This window comes from Amblyraja radiata, chromosome 26 (genome assembly GCF_010909765.2).
Source record: "Amblyraja radiata isolate CabotCenter1 chromosome 26, sAmbRad1.1.pri, whole genome shotgun sequence".
NCBI lineage: Eukaryota > Metazoa > Chordata > Chondrichthyes > Rajiformes > Rajidae > Amblyraja > Amblyraja radiata.
In genome coordinates, this window is record NC_045981.1 from 9,841,115 (window position 1) to 9,856,685 (window position 15,571).

The following is a 15,571-nucleotide window of genomic DNA, read 5'->3' on the forward strand; positions in this document are numbered from 1 at the left end:
ACAGGCGGCAGCAGCAGCAACAGCAGCAGCAACATCTCTGGAGAAGGAATGGGGGTCGGGATCTTGCAATGCAATGGAGACAATGCAACGACAGGCTGCTGCTGCTGCTGCTACACATGTGTGGCGGGGACAGAGTGGGATAGAGGGGGGAGAGATAGATAGGGAAGAGAGATAGAGGAGAGTGCAGGGAAGGGGATGTGTTGGGAAGGGAGAGAGAGGGGGGGGAGGGGGAGGGGCATCGCTTTGGATACAAAGTCCCGCCCGCTCCGCCAGAGATTGTTACAGCGACTGTAACAGCTGAGCCCGGGCTACACAGACAGACAGACAGACAGCGCTGCCCGAGGGTCTCTCCCCCCCGGTCTCTGTGTCTGTGTCTGTGTCTGTCCCGCGGCCGCTGGTCTAGACGGCGGCGGCGACAATGGCGGAGAAACGCGTCTCCCGCTGGTATTTCGGCGGCTTGGCATCGTGCGGGGCGGCGTGTTGTACTCACCCCCTGGACCTGCTCAAGGTGAGAGACACCCCCTCCCCTCCTTCCCTCTAGCCCCCTCCCTCTCTCCTCCACCCGTCTATCCTCCTCTCCCTCTCTCCCCCCTCTTCTCCCTCTCTCTCTCCTCCACCCGTCTATCCGCCTCCCTCTCTCTATCTCCCCCCCCTCTCTCTCTCCTCCCTCTGCCTCTATCCCCCCCTCTCCCTCTCTCTATCCCCCTCTCTCTCCTCCCTCCGCCTCTATCCCCCTCTCTCCTCTATCCTGCTCTGGGCCTTGGCACTGCTTATCTGCATGTGACAGTGATAGCATGGAAACAGGCCCTTTGGCCCAACTTGCCCACACCGACCAACATCTGTTAGTCCCACCTGTCCATATTTGGCACATCTCCCTCTAAACCTGCCCTATCATGTACCTGTCTGAAGGCACAGAACGGTCTGAAGAACCGAAACGTCACCCATTCCTTCTCTCCAGTGATGCTGCCTGTCCAGCGGAGTTACTCCAGCTTTTTGTGTCTTATCTAATAATAATAATATATTTTATTGTCATTGCACATAAGAGCAGCGAGATTTGGTATGCAGCTTCCATCCGATGTCATAACTTAAATAACTAATACAATTTAGATTTAGATACCCCGAGAACATGGTTTGTAAAAAGAACAGTAAAATAGTCAAAACAGTTCAAACAGACTAAAGTGCAGATGTGTGTGTGCGACGTGACCATCCGAGGGAGACAGTCCAGGGGGGATGGGGGGCACTCAGCAGGGCCGGTTCAGAGCCGCTATTACTCTGGGAATGAAGCTGTTTCTGAGTCTGGAGGTTCGGGCGTAGAAGGCCTTGTAACGGTTTAAACCAGCATTTGCAGTTCCTCCCTACACTACCTGTCCTTAACGTCCCTGCCTCAACTACCTCCTCCAGCAGCTCGCCCCATAACCCACCACTCCCTGCGTTAAAAAGATAATCACCCCTCAAGTTCCCGTTAAATCTTTCACCCGTTCGCCCAAAACCTATGTCCACCGATTCTCGATTAAAACGAGAGTTGAATAGACGGCACGGTGGTGCAGCGGTAGAGTTGCTGCCCCACAGCGCCAGAGACCCCAGTTCGATCCTGACCATGTCTGTTCGGAGCTTGTACCTTCTCCCCGTGACCTCGTGGGTTTTCTCCGGGTACCCCAGTTTCCTCCCACACTCCAAAGAAAGACGTGCGGGTTTATAGGTTAACTGGCTTTGGTTAAAAATTGTAACGTGTAGGATAGTGTTAGCGTACGGGGTGATCGCTGGCCGGCACGGACTCAATAGACAATAGGTGTAGGAGTAGGCCATTTGGCCCTTCGAGCCAGCACCGCCATTCAATGTGATCATGGCTGATCATCCACAATCAGTACCCCTTTCCTGACTCGATGGGGACAAAGGGCCTGTTTCCACGCTGTATCTCTAAACTAAAACTGAAATCCTGCATTAAATGCACAAAATGCATGCATCAGAAACCCACACAGCCTCTCTCTCTCCTCTCCCCCACCCGCCCCTCTAATCACGAGACATTGCCGGTTATTGAATTATAGAGATTTTATTTTCTCTCATTATTGAGCAAAATTGCTGCTAAACAAAGCCCTATCTGTGCATAACACTACTCTACTTAAAAAGGGTGGTAGGGCCAGACTTTGGGGTACGGTGGTGCAGTTCTGATCAACCAGCTGAACTAAGGATGTCATCAAACTGGAAAGGGTGGAATGAAAGATTTACAAGAATGTCATTGGGCCTGGAAGGCTGGGTGTTTTTCTCTCTGGAACATAGGAGGCCGAGGGGTGACCTTACAGAGTGGTGAGTGCCGCAGATAAGAGGCCCGCAGTCTTTATTCTTAGGACAGGGAAGTCTTAAGGGCCTGTCCCACTTTCACAACCTAATTCACAACCTTTTTTACTCGTGGACATTTTTCATCAGGCTAGAAAAACGCCCCGACCTACTTGATGCCACGAGTACCTACGACTGGCATCACGACCTGCTACGACCTACCTATGACCTTGTGACGGCCATGCTGCGAGTGAGTCAAGGGCAAACTCAGCAGAGGTCGTGAAACATAGAAAATAGGTGCAGGAGTAGGCCATTCGGCCCTTCGAGCCTGCACCGCCATTCAATATGACCATGGCTGATCATCCAACTCAGTATCCCATCCCTGCCTTATCTCCATACACCCTGATCCCTTTAGCCACAAGGGCCACATCTAACTCCCTCTTAAATATAGCCAATGAACTGGCCTCAACTACCTTCTGTGGCAGAGAATTCCAGAGATTCACCACTCTCTGTGTAAAAAATGTTTTCCTCATCTCGGTCCTAAAAGATTTCCCCATTATCCTTAAACTGTGACCCCTTGTTCTGGACTTCCCCAACATCGGGAACAATCTTCCTGCATCTAGCCTGTCCAACCCCTTAAGAATTTTGTAAGTTTCTATAAGATCCCCCCTCAATCTTCTAAATTCTAGCGAGTACAAACCGAGTCTGTGGGACAGGCCCTCAAGAGTCTTACGGACAGAAGGGAGAGATTTGAAAGGGACAACGTTTGCTTGTTTACGAGTGGTAGGGAACAGGATTAGGCCCATTGCGTCTACTCCACCATTCAAATCATGGCTGATCTGATCATCATCGGCGGTCACTCAATACGAGTATGACTGTCCTCTCCTCTCCATAGGGTCGTCTACTTGTGGGTCTGCAGATGTCTGTAGAGGCCGATCCACGATCCACACACGTGGGCAGTGGAGACTGGCTGTGGTTGGTAGATGTTGGCCCCCTTCTCTCTCTCTCCTTACGGTGTTGGCGCTTGTCACTGCGACACGCCGTAGTTCCATTTTGTGACGTGCAGCTCCTTCCGGCACGGATTTCCTCCAGGAGCGCCTGTCCAGCGCAATGTGCTCCCAGTTGCTCGATGAGATGTGATGGCTGATCTACCTTTCCATCTCAAGTCAACATCATTCTCCTGCCTTCTCCCCGCAACCTCTCGTACCCGTTCTACTCAAGAATCTATCTATCTCTGCCTTAAAAATACACAAAGACTTGGCCTCCACCGCTGTCTGTGGTGATGAATTCCACAGATTCACCACCCTCTGACTGAAGAGATTCCTTCTCATCTCCTTTCTAAAGGTACGTCCTTTTATTCTGAGGCCTCTGGTCCTAGACTCTCCCTAGGATCAGAGGCCTCAGGGAGAGTCTAGGGAGGGGTGGGGAGTTGATCGGTCGGTGCCACTGGTCGATGTGATTGGCTGTCCGTGGTGGGCGGGGCACGGAGCGATGTCTAAACGTTAACCGCAGCTGGTTAATTTGTGTACAGCCAGCGCGAGGAGTGCATTTGGTTCGAGCTCCTTGTGCAAGACGGAGAGTTGTGCAAGGCTGCAGTTTGCCCGGGCAAAGGTCCCATCCTCTGCTCCAGCAGTTTGCCATTAACCAGCCAGATAATCTCCACCGGGACGGGCGAATGCCCCCGGCACCACCAAACGCCAACACCTCTGCCCGACCTGGTTCCCTATCCACTCCACCATGAGTTATCCAGCTTAACTCTAGGGGGTCCTTGTTCATCAATTAATGAAAGTAAGCATGCAGGTACAGCAGGCAGTGAAGAAAGCCAATGGCATGTTGGCCTTATTAACAAGAGGAATCGGATATAGGAGCAAAGAGGTCCTTCTGCAGATGTACAGGGCCCTAGTGAGACCACACCTGGAGTATTGTGTGCAGTTTTGGTCCCCTAATTTGAGGAAGGACATTCTTGCTATTGTGGGAGTGCAGCGTAGGTTTACAAGGTTAATTCCCGGGATGGCGGTACTGTCATATGCTGAGAGAATGGAGCGGCTGGGCTTGTACACTCTGGAGTTTAGAAGGATGAGAGGATATTTTATTGAAACATATAGATTGTTAAGGGTTTGGACACGCTAGAGGCAGGAAACATGTTCCCGATGTTGGGGGAGTCTAGAACCAGGGACCACAGTTTAAGAATAAGGGGTAAGCCATTTAGAACAGAGATGAGGAAACACATTTTCTCACAGAGAGTGGTGAGTCTGTGGAATTCTCTCCCTCAGAGGGCGGTGGAGGCAGGTTCTCTGGATGCTTTCAAGAGAGAGTTAAAGATAGCAGAGTCATGGGGAAATGGGGAGAAGGCAGGAACGGGGTACTGATTGTGGATGATCTGCCAAGATCACATTGAATGACACTGCTGGCTCGGGCCGAATGGCCTACTCCAGCAACTATTGTCTGTTGTCATTCTACTGCCCCAGTCTTGCAGAGCCTTCCACCAGTTACTTGCCCAACTACAAGTGTTTTATTTTGGCGTTTTAGTTTAGTTAGCCTTCATTTAGTTTAAGGTTTAGTTGTCCTCACATGTATCACAAGTTCACGTTATAGGAGTAGAATTAGGCCATTCGGCCCATCGAATCCACTCCGTCATTCACTCATTGCTGATCTCTGCCTCCTAATCCCATTTTCCTGCCTTCTCCCCATAACCCTTCACACCCGTTCTAATCAAGAATTTGTCTATCTCTGCCTTTAAAATATCCACTGACTTGGCCTCCACAGCCCTCCGTGGCAATGAGTTCCACACATTAACTACCCTCTGACTAAAGAAGTTCCTTCTCACCTCCTTTCTACAAGAGCGCCCTTTAATTCTGAGGCTGTGACCTCTGGTCCTAGATTCTCCCACCAGTGGAAACATCCTCTCCACATCCACTATGCCTTTCATTATTCTGTAAGTTTCAATGAGGTCCCCCCTCATTCTCCTGCGACCACATGGGTTTTCTCCGGGTGCTCCGGTTTCCTCCCACACTCCAAAGACGTGCAGGTTTGTAGGTTAATTGCCTTCTGTAAATTGTCGCTAGTGTGTGTAGGAGAGTGTTAGTGTACAGGGATCGCCAGTCGGCGCAGACTCGGGCCGAAGAGCCTGTTTCCGCGCTGTATCTCTAATCTAAAGTAAGCTGTACATGAAGTTGCAAACCACTGTGCCGTGAGTTATCCCGCTAATCTGACTTCCCTTTTAGTGCAGGTTTGGTGCAGTTGTGGAAACAGGGCCGGCCCCACTGGTCTCGAGGAGCAGTTCTCGCTTCCTCCTTTATATGAGTTTAGTTTATTGTCACGTGTACCGAGGAACAGTGAAAAGATTTTGTTGTTGCGTGCTAACCAGTCAGCGGAAAGACTTTTCCATTCGCCTTTAGAGATACAGCGTCTGAACGGGCCCTCTCAGCCCAGCGAGTCCAGGCCGACCAGCGACCGTCACTCCACTCACTACCCTACACACACCAGGGACAATTTTACAACTTACTGAAGCCAATCAACCTACAAACCCACGCGTCTTTGGAGTGCGGGAGGAAACCGGAGCACCCGGAGAAAACCCACGCAGGTCACGGGGAGAACGTGCAAACTCCGTACAAACCGCGGTCAGGATCGAACCGCCTGGCGCCTTGAGGCATCAACTCTAGCGCTGTGCCGCCGTGCCGCATAGAATCTGTTGCTGAGGACGGGGGGGGGTGGTGGGGGTGAATAGTGAGCGGGATATTGTCTGGCAGCTCGTGATGCAGTAACACAGGATCGCCACTTTAGGGCAAGCGGTGTTGGAGATCGCCGCTTTAAATGCGGCCTACACCGGCCTAGACCGGCCCAGTGGGCAGCGTTCCAGCTACTGCCTCGGGCAAAGTGGTGTAAACACACAGGGCGAGATCGGCAGATAGTCGCGACAGTGCAGACATGGCCTGCCTGTAAACGAGGACCCCCTGCGATCAGTACAATGCCTCATTGTTCCAGACAACAGACAGCAAACGCACAGACTTGAAACGTGCCGAATAGTGACAGGCCTGGATAGAGTGGATGTGGAGAGGATGTGTCCACCAGTGGGAGAGTCTAGGACCAGAGGGCACAGCCACTGAGTTAAAGAACGTTATTTTAGGAAGGAGATGAGGAGGAATTTCTTTAATCAGATGGCGGTGAATCTGTGGAATTCTTTGCCACAGAAGGCTGTGGAGGCCAAGTCAGTGGATATTTTTGAGGCAGAGAGAGATAGATTCTTGATTGGTGCGGGTGTCAGGGGTTACGGGGAGAAGGCAGAAGAATGGGGTTAGGAGGGAGAGATAGATCAGCCATGATTGAATGGCGGAGTAGACTTGATGGGCCGAATGGGGGAGCCATAAACAGGCGACACAGGATTTTCAGGTGATAGGGGGGGAAAGATTTAATAGGAACACCAGGGGCAACTTGTTTATAGAGATGAGTTTATTTTATTGTCACGAGGTTCAGTGAAAAGCTTTAGTTGCTGCTATCCAGTCAGCGGAAAGACAATACATGATTAAAGCAGAAGGCGGTGGCTATTTGGAACGAGCTGCCGGAGGAGGTAGTTGAGGTGGGGACTATAACAACATTTAAAATACTTTTGACTTTTATTAAATTAATTTAGTGATACAGCATGAAAACAGGCCCTTCAGCCCATCGAGTCCGTGCTGTCCAGCGATCACCACACACACTAACGTACACACACTAGGGACAATTGACAATTTTACCGAAGTCATTTAACCCACAAACCTCCTGCACGTCTACGGAGTGCGGGAGGAAACCCAAGCGCCCGGAGAAAACCCACGCAGGTCACCGGGAGAACGTGCAAACTCCGTACAGACAGCACCTGTAGTCGGGATGAAACCCGGGGTCTCTGGCAGCAGCTGTGAGGCAGCTTCACCGAGCCCTGGTGGTGGTTCCCCCCCCCCCCCCCCCCGACAGCCCCTCTGGCCATGGGATTGTGCTGTGCTCTGACCCCCCCCCCCCTCGTTCCCCCCCCCACAGGTTCACCTGCAGACTCAGCAGGAGGTGCGGATGGGCATGACGGGGATGGCCCTGCAGGTGGTCCGCAATGATGGAATCCTCGCCCTCTACAGTGGTCTCAGCGCCTCACTCTGCAGACAGGTAGGGGGTGGGGTGGGGGGGTCTGTGGAAGGTTGGGGAGGAGGGGGTAGTGAGGTGGGGGGGGGTCTGTGATGGAGCAGGGAGGAGAGTGAGGGGGAGTGGTGCTGTGGGCTCCAGGGGTGGGTCGGAAGGAGGGGGGTGTCTGGGATGAGGGGTGTAACTGCGGTAACTCCCCCCCCCCCCCCACAGATGACCTACTCTATGACTCGCTTCGCCATCTACGAGACGGTGAGAGACCACATCGCGGGCGACACCAACTGCCCCCTCCCCTTCTACCAGAAGGTTCTGTTGGCGGCGTTCGGAGGTGAGTCGCTCCCCTCGCCCTCGCCACTCCGTCCCCCCCACCCACCTGTCCGTCGTTCCCCCCCCCCCACTGTGTGTCTGTCTCCCTCTTTCCATGAATTCTCCCCTGCTCCCCCTTTCTCTCTCCCCCCCCCCTTCGTGTTTGGTGACTGGGGGGGGGGGGGGGGTTCCTGGTCACCGTGGTAACGGCTGTGTCTCTGCCCACAGGGTTCACCGGGGGGTTTGTGGGTACGCCGGCCGACATGGTCAACGTCAGGTCAGTCTCTTCCCCCCCCCCAATCCCTCCCCCACCCCCACCCTGTCTTCCCCCTCCCCCCATGGCTCCTGCCCGATCCCACCCACCCCTCTCCCCTGCCTCCAGCCTTTCCCTCCCCCTTCAGCTTCCGTTCACTCCCCCCCCCACTCGCTTCGTGACCCCCCCCATCCATGCGGTTCCCTTTGACCTCTGCCCTTTGCCCCCCAGGATGCAGAACGACGTGAAGTTGCCGCCAGAGCTGCGCAGGAAGTGAGTGTCTCCGCCTTTCGTTCCATCCAGCCCGTTCTATCCCCCGCCCGCCCGATGGAATGGCCGTCCCTCCGCTCCACTCCCCTGATGAGGGGGACAGAGGGGTGTTTGGGGGGGGGGGTTGATGAAGCGGGAGGGCACAGGGGTCTAAGGCAGGGTCTGCATGTGTCTCTCCCCCATCTCCCCCTCTCACCTCCTCTCACATCTCCCCCTCTCACCGACAGCTACAAGCACGCATTGGACGGGATTTACCGAGTTTTCAGGGAAGGTGAGTCACAAATACAGAGATCCAGCGCGGATGGAGCCCCCGGGCCCACCGTGTCCGCTCCGGCCAGCGATCCCCGCACATTAACACTGTCCTACACACACTAGGGACACTTTATACCAAAGCCAATTAACCTGCAAACCCGTACGTCTTTGGAGTGTGGGAGGAAACCGGAGCACCCGGAGAAAACCCACGCAGGTCACAGGAAGAACGTGCAAACTCCGTACAGACAGCACCCGTAGTCAGAATCGAACCCGGGTATCTGTCGCTGTGAGGCAGCAACTCTACTGTTGCGCCACCGTGCTGAGTTCATCTTCCCCCCCCCCCCTCTCTCCGGGGGTCAGCGGGCGAGGCTGAGGGGGGTGGGGTGGGGACCTTGTTCCCTCTCTGTGTCCGGGTGAGCATTGCTGGGTGACCGTGGGGGGCAGGGACAGGACTGAGGAAGGGTCCCCACCCTTGGGCCACCCCCAGTGGCTGCAGTTACACCGGACACCTCTGGGAGGCAGGTGTGAGCTATAGCCAGTGGCTGAGGCTGCAGTAACACAAGAAACCACAGGGAGGCAGGAGTGAGACACTGCTGGAGGCTGTGGCTGCAGTGAGGCTGGCCACCACTGGGCGGCAGGAGTGACACTGCTGGAGGCTGCGGCTGCAGTGAGGCTGGTCACCACTGGGGGGCAGGAGTGAGCCATCTCTGGCTGAAGCTGCAATAAGGCTGGAGACCACTGGGCGGCAGGAGTGAGCCACTGCTGGAGGCTGCGGCTGCAGTGAGGCTGGTCACCACTGGGGGGCAGGAGTGAGCCATCTCTGGCTGAAGCTGCAATAAGGCTGGAGACCACTGGGCGGCAGGAGTGAGCCACGGCTGGAGGCTGGCCACCACTGGGGGGCAGGAGTGAGCCATGGCCAGTGGCGACGCTGCGGTTGCACTAGAAACCACTGGGGGGCAGGTGTGAGCCGCTGCTGAATGAGACTGCAGTGACATCGGACACCACTGGGTGGCAGACACGCTCCATGGGACCGGCTGGTGTGAAGCAGCAGCTCTGGGAAAGACTTGATGGGCCGAATGGCCTAATTCTGCTCCTTTCACTTATGAACTCCCCTGGGTGGTCTCTCTCTCCCCTGCTTGGGATGGGGGGGGGGGGGGAACTGATCTTATGGAGGGAAGGGGGTCACTGGGAGCGTCACTAATCTATGTTCCCCCCCCCCAGAGGGAGCGAGGAGGCTGTTCTCGGGGGCATCAATGGCATCGAGTCGGGGGGCTCTCGTCACCATCGGGCAGGTAGGATCGGGGGGGTGGTGGAGGGGAGGGAGAGGGACTGGCGGTGAGGAGGGGGTGAGGAGGGGGGTGATGTCTGGGGTTGAAGGGCCTGGCACTTGGGGGGGGGGTTGGGGGGTTCAGGGTGAGTGCGGGGGTGTGACTGACCCCCCCCTCTCTCTCTCCCCTCCCACAGTTGTCCTGCTATGACCAGGCAAAGCAGCTCGTGCTCAGCACCGGCCTCCTCAACGACAACATCCTCACACACTTCCTCTCCAGCTTCATCGCCGTGAGTCTCCACCACTTCCCTTTCATCCCTCTCTCTCTCTCCTCTCTCATCCCCCCCTCTCTCATCCCCCCCTCTCTCCCCCCCTCTCTCTCCACCTTGTACCCTCCCCTGACCCCTGACCCCGTCTCTCTCTCTCTACCAGGGAGGTTGTGCCACTTTCCTCTGCCAACCGCTCGATGTTCTCAAGACCCGGCTGATGAGCTCCAAGGGGGAGTATCGGGTAAGGAGACCGTCTACTCACCCCCTCCCCCCCCTCCCGTCGGTCAGTGTCTGTGGGGAGGGGGTTGGGGCTCGTGTTTCAAGGAAACAATGTTTAGTTTAGTTCAGAGATACAGCACGGAGACAGACCCTTCGGCCCATCCACTCTCTACGCACTTGGGGCAATTTCACTGAAGCCAATTCACCTACAAACCTGAACGTCTTTGGAGTGCGGGAGGAAACCGGAGCAACCGGAGAAAACCCGCGCAGGTCACGGGGAGAACGTGCAAACTCCGTGCAGACAGCGGCCGTGGTCAGGATGGAACCCAGGTGTCTGGTGCCGTGAGGCAGCGAATCTACCGTGTGAAATGTACCGTCTTGGTGAACCGGACATCATGGACACAGGCCCTTCGGCCCCTCTAGTCCGTGTGGAACATAGAGCAAAATATAAATGTGTGGGGGGGAGGGGTGTCTGTGTGTAGTTTGTGACTCTCCCCCCCCCCCCCCCAGGGCGTGTGGCACTGCCTGCAGGAGACGGCCCGTCTGGGACCCTTGGGCTTCTACAAGGTGAGTAGACAGACCCCTGTCGGAGTCAGGGGTCACGTTCGGGGGTCAGGGGTCGGCTGCACGGATGATCTGGAAACCCTTCTGGTGGGTGAGGAGGGGGAGTGCGTTAGGGGGTGTGTGTGAGGTCTCTAAACCCCCCTCTCTCTACACAGGGCTTTGTTCCAGCTGTTATTGGGGTGGGGTGGGGAGGGGAGAAGGGAGGGGAGGGGAGGGGGGTGGATGTGCGTGAGGTCTCTAACTCTCCCCCCTCTCTCCCCACAGGGCTTTGTTCCGGCCGCCATCCGTCTGGTTCCCCACACGGTCCTGACCTTTCTCTTCCTCGAGCAGCTCCGCACGCACTTCGGCCTCCTGGTGCCCGCCTCACGCCCTCGACTCCCCCCCCCTCCCCTCGCCTGAGCCCCGGGACCACTAGTGTCCGGAGTTCGTCTGGGGAACCTGTTGCCGGGGCTGGAGTCTGGGAACGGCAACGTCACCCCCACCGACACACACACAGGCCTTTCATTACTAGTGGCAACGGGCAACATGGACTCTCCATGGGCTAGTGGGGACAGGTCACCTCCCCAAACCCCCTCCCCTCTCTCTCTCCCTCCCTCCCTCCCTCCCTCCCTCCCTCCCTCCCTCTCCCCTTCCCTCGTCCTCCAGTGATCCAATGCCATGTGTTTTACCGTCTCCATGGAGACCGGGCCCCAGTCGGCCGTGGGTCCCCATGAGGGCACCCCAGGGTGGGGGTGGGGGTGGGGAGCAGAGGGTGATACGGGCCCGAGCTGGGTGGGTGCCAGTGAGGGGACAGGGGGCAGCGAGTGGCCACTTCAACCCACATTCCGTCAGCATTCACCCTGAGACCACAGACTCATCTCATTCCGAGCTCAAGATCAAGATTAAACACAAAACTAATTCATTGCAAAATCTTTATGAGCTGCACATTCAGTGTCGAATATCAAATAGGAATATCTAAACTAAACTAAAAAATATATTTTGCAATAAAGACAGTAATATAGCAACGTCTCCAGCAGGTTTATTTTTTGACGGTTTGGTTTGGAGAAACAGGCCCTTCGGCCCACCTAGTCCGTGCCGCCCAGCGATCCCCGCACGCTAACACTATCCCACACACACTAGGGACAATTTACAATTGTATCAAAGCCAATTAACCGACAAACCTGAACGTCTTTGGAGTGTGGAAGTAAACCGGAGCACCCGGAGAAAACCCACGCGGTCACAGTGAGAATGTACAAACTCCGTACAGACAGCAGCCGGGTCTCAGGATCGAGGTCGGCTGTGGGATGCGCCCTTCCCTGGGGCACGAGGGCTGGAGGGGGGCCGAGGAGAGGAGAGGGACGAGGCATTGCTGGACGGAGGCGACAGATGGAGGCCCGGCTGCAGCCTGGGGCTCGCCTGAATCAGGCCCCGCTCCAGGAGACTCGGCACACGGACCGGGACTCGACCTCGGAAATGGCACCAAAACTTGGCGACTCTTGCACGCAGCCTCAGTGGACCATTAAACTCGCACACACAGAGTGCCGGAGTAACTCAGCGGGACTGGCAGCATCTCTGGAGAGAAGGGAATGGGTGACGTTTCAGACGGAGACCCTTTTCCTATTCCATGTACACCTGGCGAGTCGGAGATTGTGCCTGGCTACGTAGGCCAATACTGTGCTGAACTGCAGGCATTTCACTGCATGTACACACGTTACGATGGAATTTTATTTAAACGAGGGATATTTCAGACCATGTAAAGCACCATTTTAACCATAGATGGCATGATCAAAGCGTGTAGACAAAAATGCTGGAGAAACTCAGTGGGTGAGGCAGCATCTATGGGGCGAAGGTATAGGTGACGTTTCGGGTCGAGACCCCGAAGGAATAGGTGCCGTTTCGGGTCGAGACCCGGAAGGGTCTCGACCCGAAACGCCACCTATTCCTTCGCTCCATAGATGCTGCCTCACCCGCTGAGTTTCTCCAGCATTTTTGTCTACCTTCGATTGTTCCAGCATCTGCAGTTCCTTCTTAAATATGATCATAGCGTGTCGTTTTAAGGCGCATCAAGATACTAAACCTTCCTCGGGATTCTTTGAGGCCGGAGGAGGTCAGAGAAAACAGGCCCTTCGGCCCAACTTGCCCACGTCCCATCTACCCCAGTCCCACCTGCCTGCATTGTGGGCCCATATCCCTCCAAACCCGCCCTATCCACGTACCTGTCCAAATGTTTCCCAAACCTTAGACATCGAGATAGAAAATAGGTGCAGGAGGAGGCCATTCGGCCCTTCGAGCCAGCACGGCCATTCATTGCGATCATGGCTGATCGTCCCCAATCAATAACCCGTGCCTGCCTTCTCCCCATATCCCTTGATTCCACCAGCCCCTAGAGCTCTCTCTCTAACTCTCTCTTAAATCCATCCGGTGACTTGGCCTCCACTGCCCTCTGTGGCAGGGAATTCCACAAATTCACAACTCTCTGGGTGAAAAAGTTTTTTCTCACCTCAGTCTTAAATGACCTCCCCTTTATTCTAAGACTGTAGCCCCTGGTTCTGGACTCGCCCAACATTGGGAGCATTCTTCCTGCATCTAGCTTGTCCAAGTCCTTTTATAATTTTATATGTTTCTATAAGATCTTCCCCTCATCCTTCTAAACTCCAGTGAATACAAGCCTAGTCTTTTCAATCTTTCCTCATATGACAGTCCCGCCATCCCAGGGATCAATCTTGTGAACGTTGCAATAGGCCCCAGCCTGAACTACCTCCTCTGGCAGCTCGTTCCCTTCACCCACCTCCCTTTGCCAGGAAAAAGTTTCCCCCCCGGGTTCCTATTAAACCCCCCCCCCCCCCCCACGTACACCTCCTCTCGATCTCCAGTTAGGAGTGAAGTGAAAAAAGCAGCTTGCGTGCTTTCGCACGGAATGCTTGCCATTATTTCTGCCTCTCTGGCTCTCTCTCCCAAGGAGCTGGGGGGCTGAATCAATCCGGCTTTAGCCTCTGGCCTCCTCTGCAGTGGAGAGCGCAGGCGCGCAGGCGCGCAACGCCACAGATGCTGTTGAGTGTGTGCAAGCATCTAGCGTTAAACCACCGACCTCAACAATGGAGGGGGCTCTTCCACAGCCGGAGGCCGATGAATCTGTGGGTCGGATGGGCTCGTATTCACTGGAATTTAGAAGGATGAGAGAGGATCTTATAGAAACATATACAATTCTTAAGGGATTGGACAGGGAGGGGGGGGGGGGGGGCGAGTCCAGAACCAGGGGTCACAGTTTAAGAATGAGGGGGAGGCCATTTAGGACTGAGATGAGGAAAAACCTTTTTCACCCAGAGAGTTGTGAATCTGTGGAGTTCTCTGCCACAGAAGGCAGTGGAGGCCGATTCGCTGGGTGTTTTCAAGAGAGAGTTAGATATAGCTCTTAGGGCTAACGGAATCAAGGGGTGAGTGGGGGTGGGGCAGGGACGCCTGTGGTGACCAGTCTCCACACACTACACTGGGTGCGGGTGACTGCGACTGTCTCCCAGAATCAAATCACACATTAATCTGAAGAACTCAATACTCAAATACCACCCACTTAATCAGATTTATGCTCTGTCCTTTCTGTTCACTTTGTTCCCTTAAGACATTTCCTCTATTAAATTATACCTTTATAGCGTTATAACTTATCCAATGAAGACGTCTTGTCCCTTGCGATGAAGCTGCGAGCTGCTGGCCTGTGGTCTAGCTGAAACTCTCTGTCTGTCTGTGTGTGTGTGTGCTTGCGTACACGTGTATACGTGTGTGTATAAGTGTACGCGTGTGTGTGTGTACATGTACATGCATGTGGGTACGTGTGTGTGCGTGTGTATAAGTACGCGCGTGTGTACGCTTGTGTGTATACGTGTGTGTGTACATTTGTGTGTGTATGCGTGTGTTTACGTGTGTGTGTGTATACATGTGTGTGTGTACGTCTGTGTACGCGTGTGTGTGTATATGTGTGTGTATGTACGTGTGTGTGTCCATGTGCACATCCATGTGGGTATATGTGGGAAGGAACTGCAGATGCTGGTTTATACCGAAGATAGTCACGAAGTGCTGGAGTAACTCAGCGGGACAGGCAGCATCTCTGGAGAGAAGGAATGGGTAACGTCGAGACCCTTCTTCAGACCTAAAACATCACCCATCCCTTCTGCATCTAGCCTGTCCAGTGAATACTATCTAACTCTCATTGCTGTGATGTCGGGAACACAACTAACTCAAGCACAGCAAGATCCCAGGGAGGAGAACAGACCAGCCTATCTGATATCAAGCCCTCCAATGTTGAGGGAAGGCTGTGCGATGGGAGATGCCAGGGATGTGGTGGGAGGTGAGCAGAGCAGTGCGTTCCCTGGGACCAGAGCGAGGAAGATTACAGTAATAGACAATAGGTGCAGGAGTAGGCCATTCGGCCCTTCGAGCCAGCACCGCCATTCAATGTGATCATGGCTGATCATCCCCAATCAGTACCCCGTTCCTGCCTTCTCCCCATATCCCCTGACTCCGCTATCTTTAAGAGCCCTATCTAGCTCTCTCTTGAAAGCATCCAGAGAACCGGCCCCCACCGCCCGAGGCAGAGAATTCCACAGACTCACAACTCTCTGTGAGAAAAAGTGTTTCCTCGTCTCTGAGCTAAATGGCTTACTCCTTATTCTTAAACTGTGGCCCCTGGTTCTGGACTCCCCCAACATCGGGAACATGTTTCCTGCCTCTAGCGTGTCCAAGCCCTTAACATCCTTATATGTTTCAATGAGATATCCTCTCATCCTTCTAAACTCCAGAGTGTACAAGCCCAGCTGCTCC

At 54.6% G+C, this 15,571-nt stretch overlaps 1 protein-coding gene across 1 annotated transcript; it reads left to right on the top strand.

Annotated features, from left to right (window-relative positions):
• Positions 1-246: 246 nt before the first annotated feature.
• slc25a10 (solute carrier family 25 member 10) lies at positions 247-11,781 on the top strand. The gene is made up of 11 exons (XM_033044211.1): positions 247-508; positions 7,285-7,404; positions 7,594-7,708; positions 7,915-7,963; positions 8,171-8,212; positions 8,437-8,480; positions 9,683-9,753; positions 9,926-10,018; positions 10,161-10,238; positions 10,727-10,783; positions 11,045-11,781. The coding sequence occupies exons 1-11, from the start codon at positions 419-421 to the stop codon at positions 11,177-11,179; spliced, it is 894 nt and encodes a 297-aa protein (XP_032900102.1). The 5' UTR covers positions 247-418; the 3' UTR covers positions 11,180-11,781.
• The last annotated feature ends 3,790 nt before the right edge of the window (positions 11,782-15,571 follow it).

Coding starts and splice junctions, on each gene's coding strand:
- slc25a10 (XM_033044211.1), top strand. CDS start 419: ATGGCGGAGAAACGCGTCTCCCGCTGGTATTTCGGCGGCTTGGCATCG. Junction 8,213..8,436: donor CCGCCAGAGCTGCGCAGGAA/GTGAGTGTCTCC, acceptor TCTCACCGACAG/CTACAAGCACGCATTGGACG. Junction 10,019..10,160: donor TCCTCTCCAGCTTCATCGCC/GTGAGTCTCCAC, acceptor TCTCTCTACCAG/GGAGGTTGTGCCACTTTCCT.